Source organism: Pristis pectinata, chromosome 20 (genome assembly GCF_009764475.1).
Source record: "Pristis pectinata isolate sPriPec2 chromosome 20, sPriPec2.1.pri, whole genome shotgun sequence".
Taxonomy (NCBI): Eukaryota; Metazoa; Chordata; class Chondrichthyes; order Rhinopristiformes; family Pristidae; genus Pristis; species Pristis pectinata.
The window spans coordinates 25948967-25968125 of record NC_067424.1 but is presented as its reverse complement, the minus strand read 5'-3'; the positions used below and the strand labels follow the sequence as shown (position 1 = coordinate 25968125).

The following is a 19159-nucleotide window of genomic DNA, read 5'->3' as shown; positions in this document are numbered from 1 at the left end:
GCTTACAGAGTTTTAAAATTCTCTATAGCTTCTTAACTACTGTAGTTGTGCAATTCATTCAAGAAACACAGCCCACCTTTGTGCACGTTATTCAGGGTATCTATCTTTATAGTGGTGTTGGGATAAAAAGTGCAGATTTCTGGTCCCCAAAAGCTGTATTGTCCTATGCTTTAATGACTGTATCATGCAAGTTACTTCAGCTCACATTTTAACTCAACCCTTTCCATTGTCATCGGTTGGCTTAGGTTAAAATTAAGTCTCTGTCTTAACTAATGTCTTGGAAAAAAATGCTATAAATTCTGTGTGATTTCAAGAGTAAATCGTGACCAATGGCACCAGCAGTGAATATAATTAGTTTTGAAACAGCATACAATTAGTAGTAAAAATAAGTATAATTACCATTTATGATACTTGCATGTAAGGGCACCATTGACAAGTTCACTTAGAGAACCAGGCTCACTGAGATCATCAAGTATTATTACCAATGGTACATTCCCTGTGCTAGTTTCTCTGTCAATTTGATTGGCGAGGTTGGAAAGATATAGCTGCAAATCCTACAAGTGAAATGCATAAACACAATTTTATATTGATAGGATCAAAAATATTATGAAATTAGCTGTAATGAAATGTTCCTTAGTTTATAAAACAATGTAAAGCTTATTAAGACTGATTTGTTTAAATTCATGACCTGTATATACACTATAAACAGTGAAGACTCATGGGGCTTAAAACGACTGAATACTAAAGCAAACCATCACTTCACTTTATATCAAATCCCTTTGATTATATTTTAACAGAGATGGTAATTTACTGGAATAATGGTTAGGTGTTAAACATTTGTATAACAATATTCAAATGAAGCTATTTCAAGGTAAGTGTTTTCAATTCACTGCACAATAGGTTCCACTTTGCATAAAATTGCATTGAACTTACTCCAAACAGGCACTTTTGGAAAAATTGTCTGTACAGTCTTTACGTTCCACACAGGCTTCCTCCCAGTCCATTAACCTGCTGTTTACTCACTCACCTGCTCTTCCAGTTTTTCCTAATATACCCACGCAATTCACTTTAACCATTCATAGTAGGGAGGTTCAGATTCCAACCATACATTTGGTGTTTACCATGAATTCTTCACTGGACTTATTTTATGGCCATTAATCTTTGTCCTACTTGTTTAACCTACCAAACTCTTTCATAATTTTAACAACCTCCATTAGGTCACTGAAAGAAAAGAATTTCTTCATATTTTTGGCATACATGAACATTTGTAACTTGGAGTTTGACTAATCCTTCTACTAACTGTAGTAGGGAGTTAACTTGCATTGCCAAATGTTAAAGAACTGGTTTCCAATCCTTTTATTTCACAGTTAACAGTTTTCCTATCTTGATGATACAGTGAGTGTAGTCACTGGGACAGATTGAATCATGTGAAGTATTATGTCACAATTATCCACTTATTGTATTATTTAACAGAGACTTTTTTTTCTGTCTGCACTGTTGCATCATAACAATCAAGCTAAACCGATTTATTTGTGAGATGCAGAAAAACACCCCAAAATTTAAATGCAAAATTAATTCAGAACAATATAAAGCCCTATATAGTCAGCAGTTCCTTTCAATGTTTTCTGAGTTAATTTTCTGAGGAATTATTACATAGCAAAGATGTCTGGAGCCCCCCTTTATTAACTCCACTATAAGAAGGAGCATAATGAAAGGAACTAATTTAATTTGTAAAACCTTTCTTACGTGGCTTTTATTGAACAACTGAGAAGAAAAAGGTTGATTTTCAGTAGTTAGGTAATCAAACAGTTAATAATTTCTATTACTGAAAGAGATATTTTTCAAATAACAGTCATTTATGCCCAATTTTGTGGTTTAATTTGTTTTTGAAAGAAAACTGTAAGGGAAAACATCTTTCATATCAAACTGATTGTGTCTGGAGCTTAATAACAAAAATAATTCTTCTTCTTCAAAGGACCAATAATTCAAAATGAACCTAAAGCACAGAATAAATTGGGCACTTTCATAAATCAATAAATTTATTCTCATGGAGCCAATTTGATCCTGGATTTGTTGAAGATTAATGCACCATTGTGGGGAGGGTAATTAGTAAAGAATGGTTGGCAATTAAATTTATTTACTCTGCATCTTTGCCCTGACAGTCCCAGTCATATCTTGGGGGTGATGATTCAGTGCTGCTTCCCCTTTGAAGCAACCTTGGAGACGAAAGGGGGCAGGACAATGTCCTTGTGTCTGCCAGTCACCATGTTCTTGACTGTTGGAAGGAAATTGTTCTGAGCTTCTGGACCCCAGCAGCCGGTAAATACTCAAGTCTTCTCTCTGTTCAATTGGCAGTGATCCTGGTTGCCCCAATATCAATGAGGGCTCCTGCTCAGTACACAAAAAAACTAGATGGACATCTGACTGCAATTACCTGGTGAACAGGAAATCCTGGTCCACCAATTTGGCAAAATAGGATTTTGGGCTTCCTCAGTCTTGTCTCTTGTATTGCATTACCTGTACGACTGCATCAGACATTGACAATAGACCTCAGACTTTGGAAAATACAGCTGAGTTAAGTCACATTATCTCACAAGATCTTTTGAAAAATGAATACAGAGCTTCCTGTTTGAGATAAAATTGTCTCTATCATAGATTGAACAAGCACACAAAGAAAAATAAGTGCATTTGGGAAATGCTGGTTTAAAATTTCAAGCCCCTTGCAGCTTCCAGTATATACGAAATAAACACACTGCAAAGAAAATGTAATAATCATACAGTGAAACATAACAGTGAAACATCACCTTGCATGAATGTGTATCCATGTTAAACGTTACAATGATTTCATCCGTGACTTCTCGTCCTGACCTCTGAACCAAGTATTCAGCCAAACGAATGGACAGGTAGGACTTGCCAGTCCCACTGGGGCCTGACAAGATGAGCCTTCGATGTTTGAGCAGTAGACTGAGGTAATGCTGCATCATTGGCTTAGGAATCAGAGTTTCAAAAACCAAGCTGTCTACACTCTTCTCTTTCAATCCTGAAAGGAAATCACATTGGTTAATTCTCCAATTAGACTGGCCATTACTAACAGTCAATGCATAAGGAAAATTTGGGAATCAAAGCTACATTCACCTGTAAAATTACCAATCCAATTTTCCTGATGAACATGACAAGTCTGATGCAAGTTTGAACACTGTGTAGTCACCAGTGAAAATCCCCAGTTCTGGCATTATGATGGAGGGAAGGTCATTGATGGAGTCTGTGAAGGTGATAGGACTTAACATACTGAGGAATTCTTGTGCTAATGCCAACATGATCGGCCTCCAACAAACATTACCAAAGATGAAGAGTTTTTCTCTAACTTCTGTGGATTTCAGTTTTACTTTGGCTCTTTCTTGTCTCTTCATGGAAATGTTGCTTATTGTCAAGGATTGTGTTTGTCACTTTTCATCACTTTTGTCCATGTCCAGGCAGACACAAGAAAACACTCTGGAGCAGAATGATCTTGGCAGAATCCAAAACTGATGAGTAATTGGCTTTTAACAAGGTCAACAATACTTTTCATCACTTTGCTGCTGTTTAACAGTACATTTGTAGGATAGTAATTGGCCAGATTGGATTTGTCCTGTTTTCTGTGGTCTGGAGAGAACTGTGTAACTTTCTTCTTTGTTGGGTAAATGACAATATTATTAATATACTGGAACAGATGGGCGATAAACACAGCTGGTTCTATAACAGAAACCTTTAGTGCTATACCTGAAATGCAAGTGAAACCCATACACTGTCCTGTATTCAGGGTGCCCTGTTGTTACTTAATTACTCTTGGAGTCAAGTGAATTGGCTGAAGATTGGCATCAATGATAGTGGAAATCTCACCAGAGAATTGTGGCTTCCCTTCTACCACAGTTGATGGAGCCCTCATACGCATTTCCTCCAATTCCAAAAAGACCACCCTCTTTGTGACTTCTAGGTCTGCTCATTCTTCCCCACCCAACCCTCTCCATCCCGACACCTTTCCCTGCATCTGTAGGAGGTATAACACCTGTCCCCTCACCTTCTCCCTCACCATCAACCAGGGACCTAAACAGCCCTTCCAAGTGAGGCAGATATTCACTTGCACCCCTTCCAATCTGGTCTACTGCATTCGTTTCTTGTGGTGTGGCTTCCTCCACCTTGGTGAAACCAAGTGTAGACGAGGTGACCAGTTAGCAGTTCTGTCCACAACGGCCAGCTCGAGCTTCTGGCTGCATGTCATTTCAACTCTCCTTCTTACGTTCACACCGACCTGTCTGTGTTTGGCCTTCTCCATTGCTACGGAGAGGCCAAACGCAAATTGGAAGAACAACATCTCCAACATCTCATATTCCACTTGGGTAGCTTACAACCCAATGGCATGAAAATTGAATTTTCTAATTTCAGGTAATTCACAGGCCCAATGTTCTATATATATATATAGACACACACACACACACACACACACACACACGTCCACCTGGTTTTATTCCCCCTTTGTTCACCTTTCCCATCCCCCTACCTGGTTCCATCCCCTCCTCATCTGGTTTCATCTATCACCTTATCAGAATCTATCCCATCCACTCCCCCCTTATACTGCTATGCACTGGCAAGCTTTCCTGTTCCCTCTCAGTCCTGATGCAGGGTCTTGACCCAAAACATCGACTTACACCTTTTGCCTCCACAGATGCTGCTTGACCTGCTGAATTCTTCCAGCATTCTGCTTTTTGATCCAGATTCCTGCATCTGCACTCTCTTTAATCTTCAGAATTTTTCTATCTCTGTTCTTATCAATTTACAGTATTTCATTTATTAAAAAATGAACTCTGTGTGCTCAGGCTATGACTCATATTAAATATCCCCAATGATGTACTTGTTTATGTGGTTAGGGATTATTTCACCAGGTCTCAGTTTAATAAATACCACTTTCTCTACATTTTCCTTAAAACATGTGCTTCATTGTATACATACATCAAGAGCAAGAGGGTGACTAGGGACAGGGTAGGACAACTCAAAGATAAAGGAGGTGACATGCACTTGGAGGTGGAAGATGTGGGCTAGGTACTAAATGAGTACTTTGTGTTGGTATTCACAAAGGGGAAGGACATGGAGGATAGCGAGATCAGTGCGGAGCATGATAATATGCTCGGACATTTTGAGATAAAGAAAGGAGTGGTGTTGGGTCTCTTGAAGAACGTTAAGGTAAGTCCCCAGCGCCTGATGCGATATACCCCAGGTTATTTAAAGAGGCAAGAGATGAGATTGCTGGGGCCTTGACTAAGATCTTTGTGTCCTCTCTATCCACTGGCGAGGTCTCGGAGGACTGGCGAGTAGCTAATGTTGTTCTGTTGTTTATGAAGGGAAATAGGGATAATCTAGGTAACTGGAGGCCAGTGAGTGTCATGTCAGTGGTAGGGAAGCTTTTGGAGAGGATTCTTAGAGATGGGATTTATAAGCATTTGGAAAAGCATGACCAAATTAGGGACAGTTAGTATGACCTTGTGTGGAGCAGGGTTTTCTTTTGAGTTTTTTGAGGAGGTGATGGTGATTGAACGATGTAGAGCTATTGATGTTGTCTACATGGTCCCTCATGGGAGGTTTATCCAGATGATTAAGATGCATAGGAGCCCCGGTGATTGGCTGTTTGGATTCAGAATTGGCTTGCCCATAGAAGACAGAGGGTAATGATTGATGAGTCTTATTCTGTCTGGACGTCTGTGACTTGTGGTGTTCTGTAGGGATTGCTACTGAGATCTCTGCTGTTTGTGATATATATGTATATAAATTACAGATGAAAATGTGGATGGGTGGGTTAGTAAGTTTGCAGATGACACAAAGATTGGTGGCGCTGTGGATAGTGTAGAAGGTTGCCAAAGGATACAGCTGGATATAGATCAGTTGCAGATGTGGGCAGAAAAATGGCAGATGGAGTTTAATCCGGGCAAGTGTGAGGTGTTGCACTTTTTGGGAGATCAAGTGTAAAGGGAAAGTACACAGTTAATTGTAGGGCCCTTTACAGTGTTGATGAAGGAACTTGGAGTCCATGTCCATTGCTCCCTGACAGTGGCTGCACAAGTCGATAGGGTGGTAAAGGAGGCATATGGCATACTTGCCTTTATTAGTCAAGGTACTGAGTTCAAGAGTCAGGAAGTCATGTTGCAGTTTTATAAAACTCTGATTAGGCTGGAGTACTGCCTTCAATTCTGGTTGCCCCATTATAGGAAGGATGTGGAGGCTATGGAGAGGGTGCAGAAGAGATTTATCAGGATGCTGCTTGGAACAGAGGGCATGTGGGATAGAGGTTGGTCAAACTAGGTTTGTTTTCTATGGAGCGATGGAGGCTGAGGGAAGACCTGATAGAAGTTTATAAAATTATGAGAAGCATAGATAGACAGCCAGTATCTTTCTCCCAGGGTTGAAATGTCTAATACTAGAGGGGGCGTGCATTTAAGTGAGAGGGTGAAAGTTCAAAGGAGACGTGCAGGGCTGGTATTCTTACAGAGAGTGGTGGGTGCCTGGAATGTGCTGCTGGTGGTGGTGGCGGAGGCAGATACGATAGCGGTGTTTAAGTGATAGACACATGAATATGTAGGGAATGGAGGGGTATGGATCATGTGCAGGCAGAAGGGATTAGGTGTCATTAGCTTAATTAGTTCAGCACAACATCGTGGGCCGAAGGGCCTGCTGCTGTACTGTACTGTTCTGTATTCATTACAATATGCATTTTACTTCACACAAAGAAACTGAAACAGTGTATCACCAATCACAAATTTTTCATGAACCAACCATTAAAGGCAATGGGTAAATGCTTGGAAATTCCACATTATTTTTTTCACTAACCTTTCAAAGTTACGGAGAAGCTGGTGGCTTCCTTTCCCATATATCTGTAGGGCAGTAGCTCTGGTGGATCAGTTCCAAACACTCGTTTTACATGATCAACAGTATAGCTGTAGATGGCATCTGTACTCAACCCAAGACAAGAAACCGGGTCCACTTTTGTAATGTAGTCCTATGAGAGAGGTGTTAACATGAGATCATAATACATAGAAGCAGAATTAGGCCACAGACATACTCTTAAAATTTATGCAGCTGTATTGTAATTTCATGCAAATATTGGGAATCTCACACATTTTACATAACCTGTGCCTTGGTGTTTACATAACCTGTGCACTACATCCTTGGTGGCTACCTGACCCATGAGTGGGCAAGGAAAGGAGGGAGTTGGTTAATATGGAAGTGTTTGTCCTCAATGTGTTGTTCTTAAAATGTTGTCCTTCTTTCACACCTACACTGGAAAACACATCCCAAGAATGGCAACGGCCCTACGTCACTTACCTTACAGGTGGATTATTACAACCTATGTGGGTCAGTGCCCTGGTGTCATATTTTATTTGTTAATGCTCCTCCAAAGCATTTTAGGATGTTTTTATATGTTAATAGCACTGGACAAATACAAGATGCTGTTGTCAAAAATGGATCATTATTACTGTTCAGAAAGGCATTCTTGTGGCTGATGGACCTCTCTTCCTATCAGAGGTGCAAGAGATAAATTGGGATCATGGACTAGGGCCAGAACCTTCAATAGATTGGATATTATGCAACTAAGAAGTGCATGAGCTCAATTTAAATAACTTATAAAAACTATATATATTCCAGTATATAAAACAGTCAGTTTCAATATAATGATAAAAATAGTCAAGCGTTTTTAAAATGTGCCCCATGCCTAAAGAAATATAGCATAGTTTTAAAAGCCAACTTGAAGTTTCGAGAACTGATGCAATTAATGAAAAGCTGTGGATGATTCATTTGATCCCATTATAGGTTATGTTAGTGCTAGGTTTGTGGGCAAGGCCAGATTTTTGAACATTTACCTCGAAATCCGTACCCATAGTGCTGTCTACATTAAAATCAGATCTTTCCAGAGTGGAACATAATTTTGACAACTTCCTGCTCAAATATTTCCAGGATTTTTCACCAGGCACTTGCAGCAGTCAGATTTACTTGCACTGATGACAAACCTCCATATCAGATTTGCCAGGCATATTGTAATTCACTGTGCAGTTCTCTTTCTGAGCACTCCACTGAAAACACTTCACACTTTTTTTCCACTCTTTTTGAAGGGCACCTGTCAGTGGGCTGCTCTCTTACATACCTTCCCTTCTCTAGTCTGAAGGCATCACACCACCTGCTCATTGATCTCCCTCCACAAATTCATGATCAAGCAAACCCTTCCCCACTGTCACTCTGACCCCCCACCCCCCCCACCCCCACCAACTCCCACCAATTCCCTAGTCAGCTTTGACTCTGGCCCCACCTCTTGACTTACACTGACTTTGGATGTGATCCAATTACCAACTCTCCAATTGTCCCCCTATTCCCTGACTTTGGCCTGCCTTGTGATCATTCTCAAATCTGGCCTCAACCCTTAAATTCCTGACCTCTCCCACTTCCTGCTGCTCCAAATCATCCACTGGCTCAGGTCCTAACCTCTGTCTCCTTGATTGCCCATCCCTCCACTCAGCCGTAATCAAGGGCTGATCTAACCTTGATGCCTCAAACAACTTGACCAAGGTCCCATCAACCTTCTGCTGCTGACCCAATTCCATACCCATACTATATTCACAGTTGCTTTATTCTACTGACTTCCATCTTTCAAAAAAACCTCCAAATTACAGTTGATCAAAATGTTCTCATGTCTTCCTGTACAACATTTACTGTGCTGCTTTGATTAACTTCTTTGATGAATTAAGCTCATCAGACACAATTCAGAAAATCCCTGGTTAACTTCGTTATTGTGAATTAAGCTTTATTTTGTTTCTGATAATAGCTTTCAATATCATTGTCATCACCAGTGTTAAGGTGACTAGATCTTCCTAGTTTATCAGGCACCATTTCGCTCTAAACAGTGATATAAAGTTAACATTTCCCAGTTCCCAATCACCATTCCTACATGTAATGAGGACTCAAAGATCTTGACCAACCCCTCTGCTATTTCTATCCTTCCTTTCTGCAATCTAGGATGCTTTCCTTCTGGACCAGGTGACTTTCCAACTTCAAGTAATAGTCCTCCTCTTTATATTCAGAAGTTCTTTTTCTCTTAATATCATCTTCGCAAAGCTACTTTCTTTGTAAAGGTAGATGTAATACTTTGCTTCTATATGAAGATATTCCCTTGGGTCTTTATTAGGCACAATTAGGTAACCCTTTAAATATATTTATAATTTTTTCTTATATACTTTATTGCCTAACTGCATTAATTTTTTATTCCTTTCTGTTCATATCATAATCTTCTGTATCTTATTCTGATATTTATCATGCTACCTTTCCACACCACATTAGAACTGGATACTCTAACTTTTCCCTTCACAGGGAAATGTCCAGTTTCTAACTTCTTCCAGAAAGCTTTGCATTGCTTTGTTACTGCTTAACCCTTAATTGCCATTTCCAATTTATCTATGCTGCATCTCATTTCAAATCACTGGAATTATCTTTTTAGGTCTTTCCATAATTATTATAAGCCAAATTTTGAAGAGCTAATAGGACGGTGATCTACTGTAACACACACCACTTGCCCAAATTCAACTCACAAAACCAGAATTTAAGCTGCTGAATTGGAATCATGTTGATTGAGGAAGTTCTCTTGTCTATACATTCCTCCCTATACTTAGCTTTACATATTTTTTCCAAATTATATGAAGTTACTAAATACTTCCTTTATTCCTGCCCTTCATTTCTTTCATGCCATTAAATTTTGCTCTCAGATTTGCTCATCTATCTTCTCCTTTGTGTTTGAACTTTCACTCAAACCAAACAGATCTAGTCCTGGAACCACCTTTCTGTTTAGAATATCACCTTTAATCAATAATCCTTCCTCCTTCTCCTTCTCTACTTGGTAACCAGAAACAGTAAGGGCCCATTCTGGGCCTTGAATCAACTATGTCTTTATTACTGCTACCACATCATAATCCCACAAGGCAGCTTACACTCCAGCTCATGAATTTTACTGCTATCACCATGGACATTGATGTAAATAAATGTAGTGCAAATAGAATACCATTTCATACTGAAAAGAAATTACAAGCTTGTTTTCAAGAGTTTTCCAAGGGACAAACTCTAAAAACTATGCTGCTCAGTTATCACAGACCATAAAGGTTCATTCCTGCAAAAGTCAGTGGCATGCAGCAGCCAAAGAAAATACAGGAGAAAATATTTTGCATTGCGCTTGCAACTTAATGTAAAATTAGAGTTTTAAGGAAGAGCTTTTCAGGCAGGATCCTCCTAGGTCCAATTTCTCCATTGCATGTGACAGCAACCAAATCAGAAACTGGAGTCTTCAGGTAGTCCGGGCGCCTGTGACATTATGTTCAATAAATATGCTAATAAATTCCAGTTGAAATTAGGATAAGGTTCAGTATTTATACATCCTCTGTGGCTTAACTAGTAGTCATTAAAAGAGCTCCACACAAAAAAAAAGTGATTTATCTTTAGAATCAGGAGGGGGCATTCTTGTTTCACCCAGGTCCAATACTGTAGACTAATGCTAGTTGAAGTTTGTGTCCCTCCAGTGATATCTCTTTTCAGAAATATCTTGTGAGCCAATTTGGCATCTAAGCTGGTCAGTTCTGAAAAGGCTATTGCTGGTGAGCTGAGTCAGGGAGCTTGATAGTCACCCACATTGCATTGGTCTTATTTAGATAAGCCCTTTACACAGTACACAACTTTCAGAATGTAACCCATAATCATATAAAGCATACCTTAAATAGTTGGCAGATAACTCCATCCAAAGCAGTCCAGTCAGTTGTTCCACTTACTTTGGTGGAACCAATGAAAAACTCTTGCTGCTTTGTGGTCTGTTTGAAGATAAACAAATCTGTTGAGTTTCATATCTGTCTTCTGGAATGTTTAAAACATATGTTTTTGACAAATGCATTTGTTTTACAAATGGAAATTAAATAGGCAAAGAATCAAAGTGAATCCTCTCCAGAGTTCTAAGTCATGAATTTCCCGATAGCTGCAAAAATGTAAATTGAAATTTGGGATCATTTATGCAACAGTGTTTTTAGAAGCAAGGAAAAGAAAGTACATTGGGGATGTAGGATTGCTCATTTATCTGTGAGATAAGTAGCTATTTCTTTGTACGGAGGGCTGTGAATCATGGATGGTTGTGGGTACCCACCCACTGAATAAACTCAAGGTTCAGAATCACAGATTTCTGGATACCTGATAAAACAAAGGAATTTGGGAACTGATGCATGAAGGATCCTCACCAGCCGGGAAAAGCCCTCTTCTCAATACTACCATCGGGGAGGAGGTACAGGAGCCTGAAGACTCATAGTCAGCGATTTAGAAACAGATTCTTCCCCTCCGCCATCAGATTTCTGAACGGTCCATGAACCCATGAACACTACCTCATTATTCCTTTTTTTTTGCACTATTTATTTATTTTATAATTTATCATAATTTTATGTCTTTGCATTCTACTGCTGCTGCAGAAACACAAATTTCATGACATACAAGTCAGTGATAATACACCTGATTCTGATGAGTTATCAAATAGTGGAAGAGGCTTGGAGGGGCAAGATAAAGTACATTCTCAGCATGTCTCAATATTATTTTTTCCTGTACACAAATTCTTCAAAATTACAATGAGAAAGTGTGGTCAGAGACATGCAAATGATGTGAGAATGATGTTATAATGCTTCCCATATTAGTATCCAGGGATTTACCATCAAAAACTACCAAAGAATCATGGATATTGGAGTAATTTGGAGAATCCCCAGTTTCCAGAATGGTGGTGGCTTAGAAATGTTCTTGCATCTCAAAAAAATGCATTAAAATGGCTTCACACAGGGGACCCAGACCAGTTTTATTGGAAACCCCATATTGCAATACAATATTACACATTTAGAATCATGCAAAATAGATGGGTGTTGCACTTGAAAAATATACACTTTGATAAGTCATGGGAATGACCTTGAGTTGGGGTTGGGGTAAAAGGGGCATATTTGCGTGAGGGGGAGAAAATGGGTGCGGTGGGATGGTCAGGTTGCTGGGGTAAGGGTGTGGGGACATAAATAGATGAGGGCATGACATTGGATGGGGGTCAAATAGAGTATATAGATTGATACTAGCAGCAAGGCTGTATTGGGAAGGGGAGTGGGTGCAGTTGGCCAGTTGAGAATAAATGTTAAGAAAAACTTTTAACCTGATGAAAAACTAATATGTCAGACTCAAGTGGAACAAAACATCTAAGGCTGTTCCTATTTAATTAATGAAATATCAGGCCTTAACTATCCTATTTAGAACTATTTCTATATATATGAGCTACTTCAGTCATATAAAACATTGTGCATTATACATTTGACATTATTGTGAAAAACTGACAACCTCTATGAATTTGCAAGTTCTGCCAATGAGAGACATCAAGCAAACTCATGGCTTTCATTTGAAGCATCTGCCAAATTCTGTCTCGCCCAGCTTAAGTCAAAAAGGTTAGGTCAATTGTTTGTGCAAAAGCATCCTTCCAAATATGGACTAGGTGAGCGACAGGGGGAAAAGTGTGGACCCTCTATCTAATCATAATATCTTCAGCTAACATTAACCAGTTTAATTTTGTCATAATTATGCAGGGAGTTCTTCAATAGTTCATATTAGTATTATTCTTGCAAAATAATCACATGCAATGAGGTAACTCAGAAGACTGATGAAGACAGGGTGGTAAATGTTGTCAAAAGGGACTTTAGTAAGGCATTTCAGTAAGACTGGTCCAGAAGATTAAGTAACATGGAATCCAAGGTGAGCTTGCTAATTGAATCCAACATTGGCTTAGTGATAGGGGGCAGAGGGTGGTGGTGGAAGGATGCTTTTGTGATGGGAGTCTATGACCAGTGGTGTACCGCAGGGATCTGTGCAGTTTGTGATATACATTAACAACTTGCATGTGAATGTATGAAATATGGTTATTAACTTTACAGATGACATGAAAATTGATGGTGTTGTGGACAGAGAAGAAGGCTGTCTATGCCTACAGCATGATAGAGATCAGATGGAAAGTTGGGTGGAGCATTTAATCCTGACTAGTGTGAAGTGATCCATTCTGGGAAATCAAATAGAGGTAGAACATATACAGCAAATGGTCAAGCGCAAAGCAATGCTGATGAACTGAGGGACGTTCGGGTTCAAGTACATAGATCCTTGAAAGTGATAACACAGGTAGGTAGTGTGGTGAAGAAGGCATATGGTATACTTGCCTTCGTAGGCTGGAGCATAGAATGTTGGGGGGGTATGTGGCAACTTTACAAACACTGGTTAGTCCACATTTGGAGTATTGTGTGCAATTCTGGTTGCCACACTATAGGATGTGACTGCACTGGAAGGTGCAGAGGAGATTTAGCAGAGTTGGAGGACTTCATTTATGGGGAGAGATTGGTGACAGGGCTCGTTTACCCTGGAAGGAAGGAGGCTGAGAGGTGACCTGATGGAGGTATATAAAATTATGGGAGGCACAGGTAGGGTAAATAGTCAGACACTTTTTCCACATGGTTGGAAAACATTTTCCATATCAAAAAACAAGAAGGCATAGGTATAAGGTGAGAGGAAGAAATTTTAAAGGGGATCTGAGGGGAAAGTTTTTTTTGAACAAAGAGAGTGGTTGATAAATGGAATGTGCTGCTAGAGGATGGGGTGGAATCAAATACAATCACGATGTTTAAGAAGCATTTAAATAGGCATGGCAGAAAAGGATATGGACCTAATGCAGGCAAATGGGATTAATGTGGATGAAAAGATCAGCATGGGCCTGATTGGCCAAATGGCCTGTTTCTGTGCTGCACAACCCAATTAAAACGAAGTTACAGTAAGACATCATGTGATTGGCTGGGGAGAAAAAAAGAGCATATTTTGCTCAATTAAATTTTCTATTTTTAACTATGGTCAGAAAGATGGAAGGATGCATCCAAGCTTTTCTTTTTAATGAGAAAGAAGGAACTGTGCAGGGCCAAAGGGTTTGGGTGCCCAGACATGTGAATCATTAAGAAGCAACACACATACACAAAGAAGAAGCAGAGAGGATGTTGGAACATTGACCTTAATCTCAAGGGGCTGAAATACAAAGGGAAGGAAGTTCTGCTTCAGTTGCATCGTGCTTTGGCCAGACACTGTCTGAAGTATTATTCTGTTTTCAGCAATGTTCCTCATATGAGGATACTTAAAAAGAAAATTCACCAGAATTATGAGCGCGTTAAAAGGATTAAAATATGATGACAGGCTGTATAAACTTGGCATCCATCTTCTTTCCCTCTATGAGCTCTCCTTAATCTTTTCCAGCAGGACTCATATCCCTTAGTTCTGCCGGCAAACAAAGCTCCTCCAGTTGATCAATCAGTTATCTATTGGCGTCTCCATGCATCTTACTGTTCAGCTGCTATGATGCAGCTGGTCTTACTGGCAGAAGGACCACAGTCTGAAACAGAGGAAACATTCTTCTGCCTCTAATCCCCACTCTTATCCCTTTATATACCAATTTTTGTGGATAATGGAGAATACATGAACACATTTAATCAAATTTTGCTTTGTACTCATAAAAGTTGAACACTGAACCCAAATTAACTTCATATTAGTATCCATCTTACTTCATTACAAATCTGCTCTTCAGTCAACAGGACCACAATTCGAACAGTCCTTTCTTCCTTCGAGGAGGAGCTGGTCACCCCATCCATTGGGGATGTATCTGAATCAGTAAAAGGAGGAAAATAATGCAACAAACCTGAACAGGACCAAAGTTTCATCATCATTGTCATGTAGCACCAATTCTGTTTCTAATTTATATACAGCAATAAGAAAATATTTTTTTCTGCAGACATAGCCACCAAAAGCAAAGTAATTTATTAAATTTGATGAAAATATCCTTAACTGAATGTCCTAAATTGAATTAAAATTAAATTGAATTAGTATAGTATTTGCTGTGCTGTGTTTAATTTGAAATTGAAAATTCATGTAATTTCAAGTGTTAAAGCTATTATGTACACGGAAGCCGACACAAAGAGTGGTACAGTTCCTAAGGGATAATGGGACAATGGCAAATCATTTCTCTCCCATTTCAAATGCAGCCAATTGATCTTAAGTGCTTATCTGTTGTGGAAATGGAAAGAAAATGCCCGTCTTTTCTATTTTAGGTATGAGTAGATAAATTATACTTTTTCATACAAAGAAAATAATTTCACTCCCTCAGTAACTAAATTTAGTCTTATTTCTTCCACACACAGGCACACATATTGCTGTCAGTGGCTCCATTACTCAGCACCAGGAAAGGCAGGGCTGTCTTGTTTTGCCCTGATATTCCTTCCACACATTTAATGTTCAAATTATGTAAGCCAAGAAAAATAGGAGACTATAAGAAAATAACTTACAAGAAAAACAGAAGTGACTATTATATCAAACCCACTAATTTACACAGTTCTTGGTAAAAGATATTTGTCATGCCACTAAAAACATGAGGTTTCGTTGATGGCACCAATTGCAGTGAAAAATACCAAATTTAAATATTAAATAAGTGCAAATTTCCACCAGCACTGTATAGCACATAGATCAAAATAACTACCTATTTATATCAAAACTTACATCAATTTATTGGCATAATGGAAGATAACGAATCAAGCACACAATTATCTATCTGAGATAGATTCAGAATGATACAACGCAGAAATAAATCTGTTAAATCTGTGTTGGTGTTTCTCTCTCTTGGAATAACTTTATCTAATCCCATTCTGTTACACAGTTCCTATACTTTTTTAACAGGCATGTTTAGAGCTCTGTTGAATTGCACAAATCAATGTCCATTTCAACTGAGTTTTGATACATAAAACAAAAAAAAATGCCTGTCATTTTGCGGCATCAGCATTTACAGCAAGGTTAGTTTTTGTATCCAAAATAAAAACAAATTAGGTGTCTTAGCTACATTCTTTATGTTCTCAATTGCTAAAGCCTAAATAAGGAACAGATTCACTTCTGAATGGACTGATAAGAAAACAAACTGCACAAATGATTTCAATCCTGGAAACACATCTTTGTCTTTATTGTATAAAGCACTGTCCAGTGATAACATAAAGGTGACAATTATGAGGAAAGAATTGTCCACCAATGTACCCGGCAGAAACTTCAACCCTGAAGCCCCAGAAATGCCAAAGAAACCTTTGCTCAAAAGCATTTAAAATCAATTTTAAAATGAAATAAAGGAACCTATCTGCATCAGGCACCCACCACTGCACAGGTACGTGTTTCAGGAGATGCCTTTCAACAACATTGCTGCTTAGGCTCATGTGAAAGCATGATTGTTCTGCGGGTGACCAACAACAGCTGCATCTTGAATAACATGACCTAATTTCTCGGGCAATGCTCCAAAGGAACATGATGCAGGGAAATATGTTGCCCCTTGCTTGACTGATATGGAAATAGTGTCATCAGTGCAAGGCTGATTGACAGATGGAAGTGCCTGGTTGAATTTCTTGAGTAGCACGATTCAAGCCAAAAATGGTTACAATTGTGGGTTCCACTTTGAAAGTAAGTGACCCTCAGTCAAACATCATTGATAAAACTGCACCATGAGACTGAATTTCAAGATCAAAAGGCTTGTCAAGAGGTAACAACTGAGAGCTTTTGAAATTTCACAATTGTAACATAGCAACAGCAGTGGTGGGTCAGGGAAATTAATCACTAAATGGTTTACTAGTTGTCAAAGGATCGTATGAATGGAATTCCTCCTTTTTCTTTCTTCTTTACAAATACATTATGGACAAAGTACATATTCCTTGTAAAAGGGGAGGTTTTCCTGAGTCCATTGTCAGGGGGGCAGAATAACCTGGGCAAAGAGAGTGTGACAATTAGTTGCATTACAGTATAGGGATTTATAGCAGCTCACACCAACTTCCTCCTTTCATTCAAACAGGAGTTTGCATTGGTTGCTTTACAGTGTGTTTTCCTAACCCATTCAATGTTGCAATACATAGTTTGCCCAGGTGATCTAATGCAATTGAATATTGGCCTAGAAAAAGCTACCCTTACGCATCTCATTGCTTTATTGAAGAAAGTGGAAGAAATTCTTATGTCCTTGCCAACAATCCTATCTCAACCAATGTTGCCATGAACTGATAAACTAGATATTCCTCTTATGGCTGTCTTTGGGAATTTTCTGAAGCTTCCAAAAATATGTGCACAGGAACAGGTGCAGAACTTCAAAATCATCTGTGCATAAAGCACCGAGACACAAGATACTAGGCAAATATTGTGAAAATCCCAACTAACGGGTATTTATGACACTTGGATGTGAAGTCAAGTGACTGAGCACTTGAATCCAATCAAGTAGGCTTCGTGCCTAATGGTGGGTTTCAAACAGATAGGTTAATCATGAGAAAGTCAAATGAAAGACTGAGTAAAAAGAGAGACTGGCCAGAATTTTCAGTAATAAGAGAAATTGGGACAGTAACTGCTGATTGGAGAGTAGGGAGGCAAGGGAAAAGCTTTCAGAACCAGAGATGTTAACTTCATAATTAAACTCATTATGGCCATCTTAACAATAGTCTAGTCGACCAAATTCCCATCATAGAATTCAGAGATATTCCTGATTTGTGAAACGTATAGTTGAAAGACACATATGTGAGAGTAGCATGAACTCTATTTAACATTACCTTGGTCGACAGAATCTGTAAGACTGAGGCTGAACGAATGAGCTAAGGTGAGCCCTAATGATCGCCGAGGAGAAGAAGTGGCAGAAGATAATGGTGCAGCCTGTGGAGCTCCTGTACCTGTATCTGCTTTTAGACGGTCATTTTCCAGTTTCAGTGCTTCAATTTCCACCTACAGAGATAACATGATTCAGTAGAAACGTCCACTTATGGTTTTGCTTTGAAAATAAAGGCAAAGTTCCCAACTCATAGCAAATACAGGAAACTCACCAAAATCAAGTATTTCTAATATTATTTTCATACTATGTTGATTTAAATACTTAAGCTGAAATTATTCTTCTTACAGCTCAACAAATAATTGACCAAATGTGGCCTTTTATTTTGTAGAAAATGTACTTTGGTGCTGTTAGAGGGGAAATACTTTTTATGAAGGATTTTGTGATGAATGTCGCACAAATGAAAGATTCATCAAACTTTGAGAAAGCTACTGGGTTAGAATACTGAATTTGCTAGTTGGCTGGGAATCTGCAGGATTTCTGTCGAACCTGCTTCTTTTTCATTCCACTGAAAATAATGCCATAGTAATCTTAAAACCACCAAACTCCACAAGATTACCACCCAAGCATTAGAAATGAAAATCTATCTCATTTAGTAATTCTGCTCATACTGTGTAATTTTGGTTGCATAATTATGAACACAACAATCAATTTCAGATTGGCAATATTCTACTTGCACAGCAAATAATTCATCTGAAACTTTGGTTCAGATAATGAAACAGGGGAAAAAAATGGCAGGCACGAAAATTTGCAATCCATGGCTACGCCACCACAACTTTTAAAATAGAGCTAATAAAAACTGTGCTCTGTTTCCACATTATTGGCCAAGGTTAAATAGATTTCATGATTTCATCAGAAAGGGAATTTGCTGCCGTAAAATTCACATAAATATAAACATATTTCAGCGTCATTCTTATTTGATTTTAAAATAAGAAACTCTGTGACTCTTTACATTTCTTAAAATGTCACAGAGTTTGTGGTGTAATAATTTACATATATAACTGGATATAACTTTGTGAGATTTGTTCTCCACTTCACGAGTCTTGATTCCATCTGGACTGTCAGGTGCAATTGGAAAGGTGTCTCTTCACAAGAGGGAGGGAAGGACTTGCTACCAGTGATGGCTTAGAAGGGATAGCATGTACCAAAAACAAGATGGTGAAGGAACTCAGCAGGTCAAGCAGCATCTGTGGAGGGAAATGGACAGTCGGAGTTTCAGGTCGTGACCTTTCATCTGACTCCAGATTAAGGGTCTCGATCTGAAATATCGACTGCCTATTTCCCTCCATAGATGCTGCCTGACCTGCTGAGTTCCTTCAGCATCTTGTTTGTTGCTCCAGATTCCAGCATCTGCAGTCTCTTGTGTCTCCAGGGATAGTATGTGTCTGAGAGGTTAGTATTCCCTCAGCT

At 38.9% G+C, this 19159-nt stretch overlaps 1 protein-coding gene across 2 annotated transcripts in view; it reads right to left on the bottom strand.

The window, feature by feature from the left end:
• Positions 1-19159, bottom strand: part of nav1b (neuron navigator 1b) — a 485995-nt gene that overhangs the window by 22013 nt on the left and 444823 nt on the right. For both annotated transcript variants that reach the window (XM_052034603.1, XM_052034604.1), the window contains 6 exons: positions 17697-17865; positions 14646-14743; positions 10770-10865; positions 6856-7024; positions 2805-3040; positions 400-554 (listed from right to left, as the gene is read on the bottom strand). In XM_052034603.1, coding sequence (XP_051890563.1) covers positions 400-554; positions 2805-3040; positions 6856-7024; positions 10770-10865; positions 14646-14743; positions 17697-17865 — 923 coding nt within the window. The remainder of the gene's footprint in view (positions 1-399; positions 555-2804; positions 3041-6855; positions 7025-10769; positions 10866-14645; positions 14744-17696; positions 17866-19159) is intronic.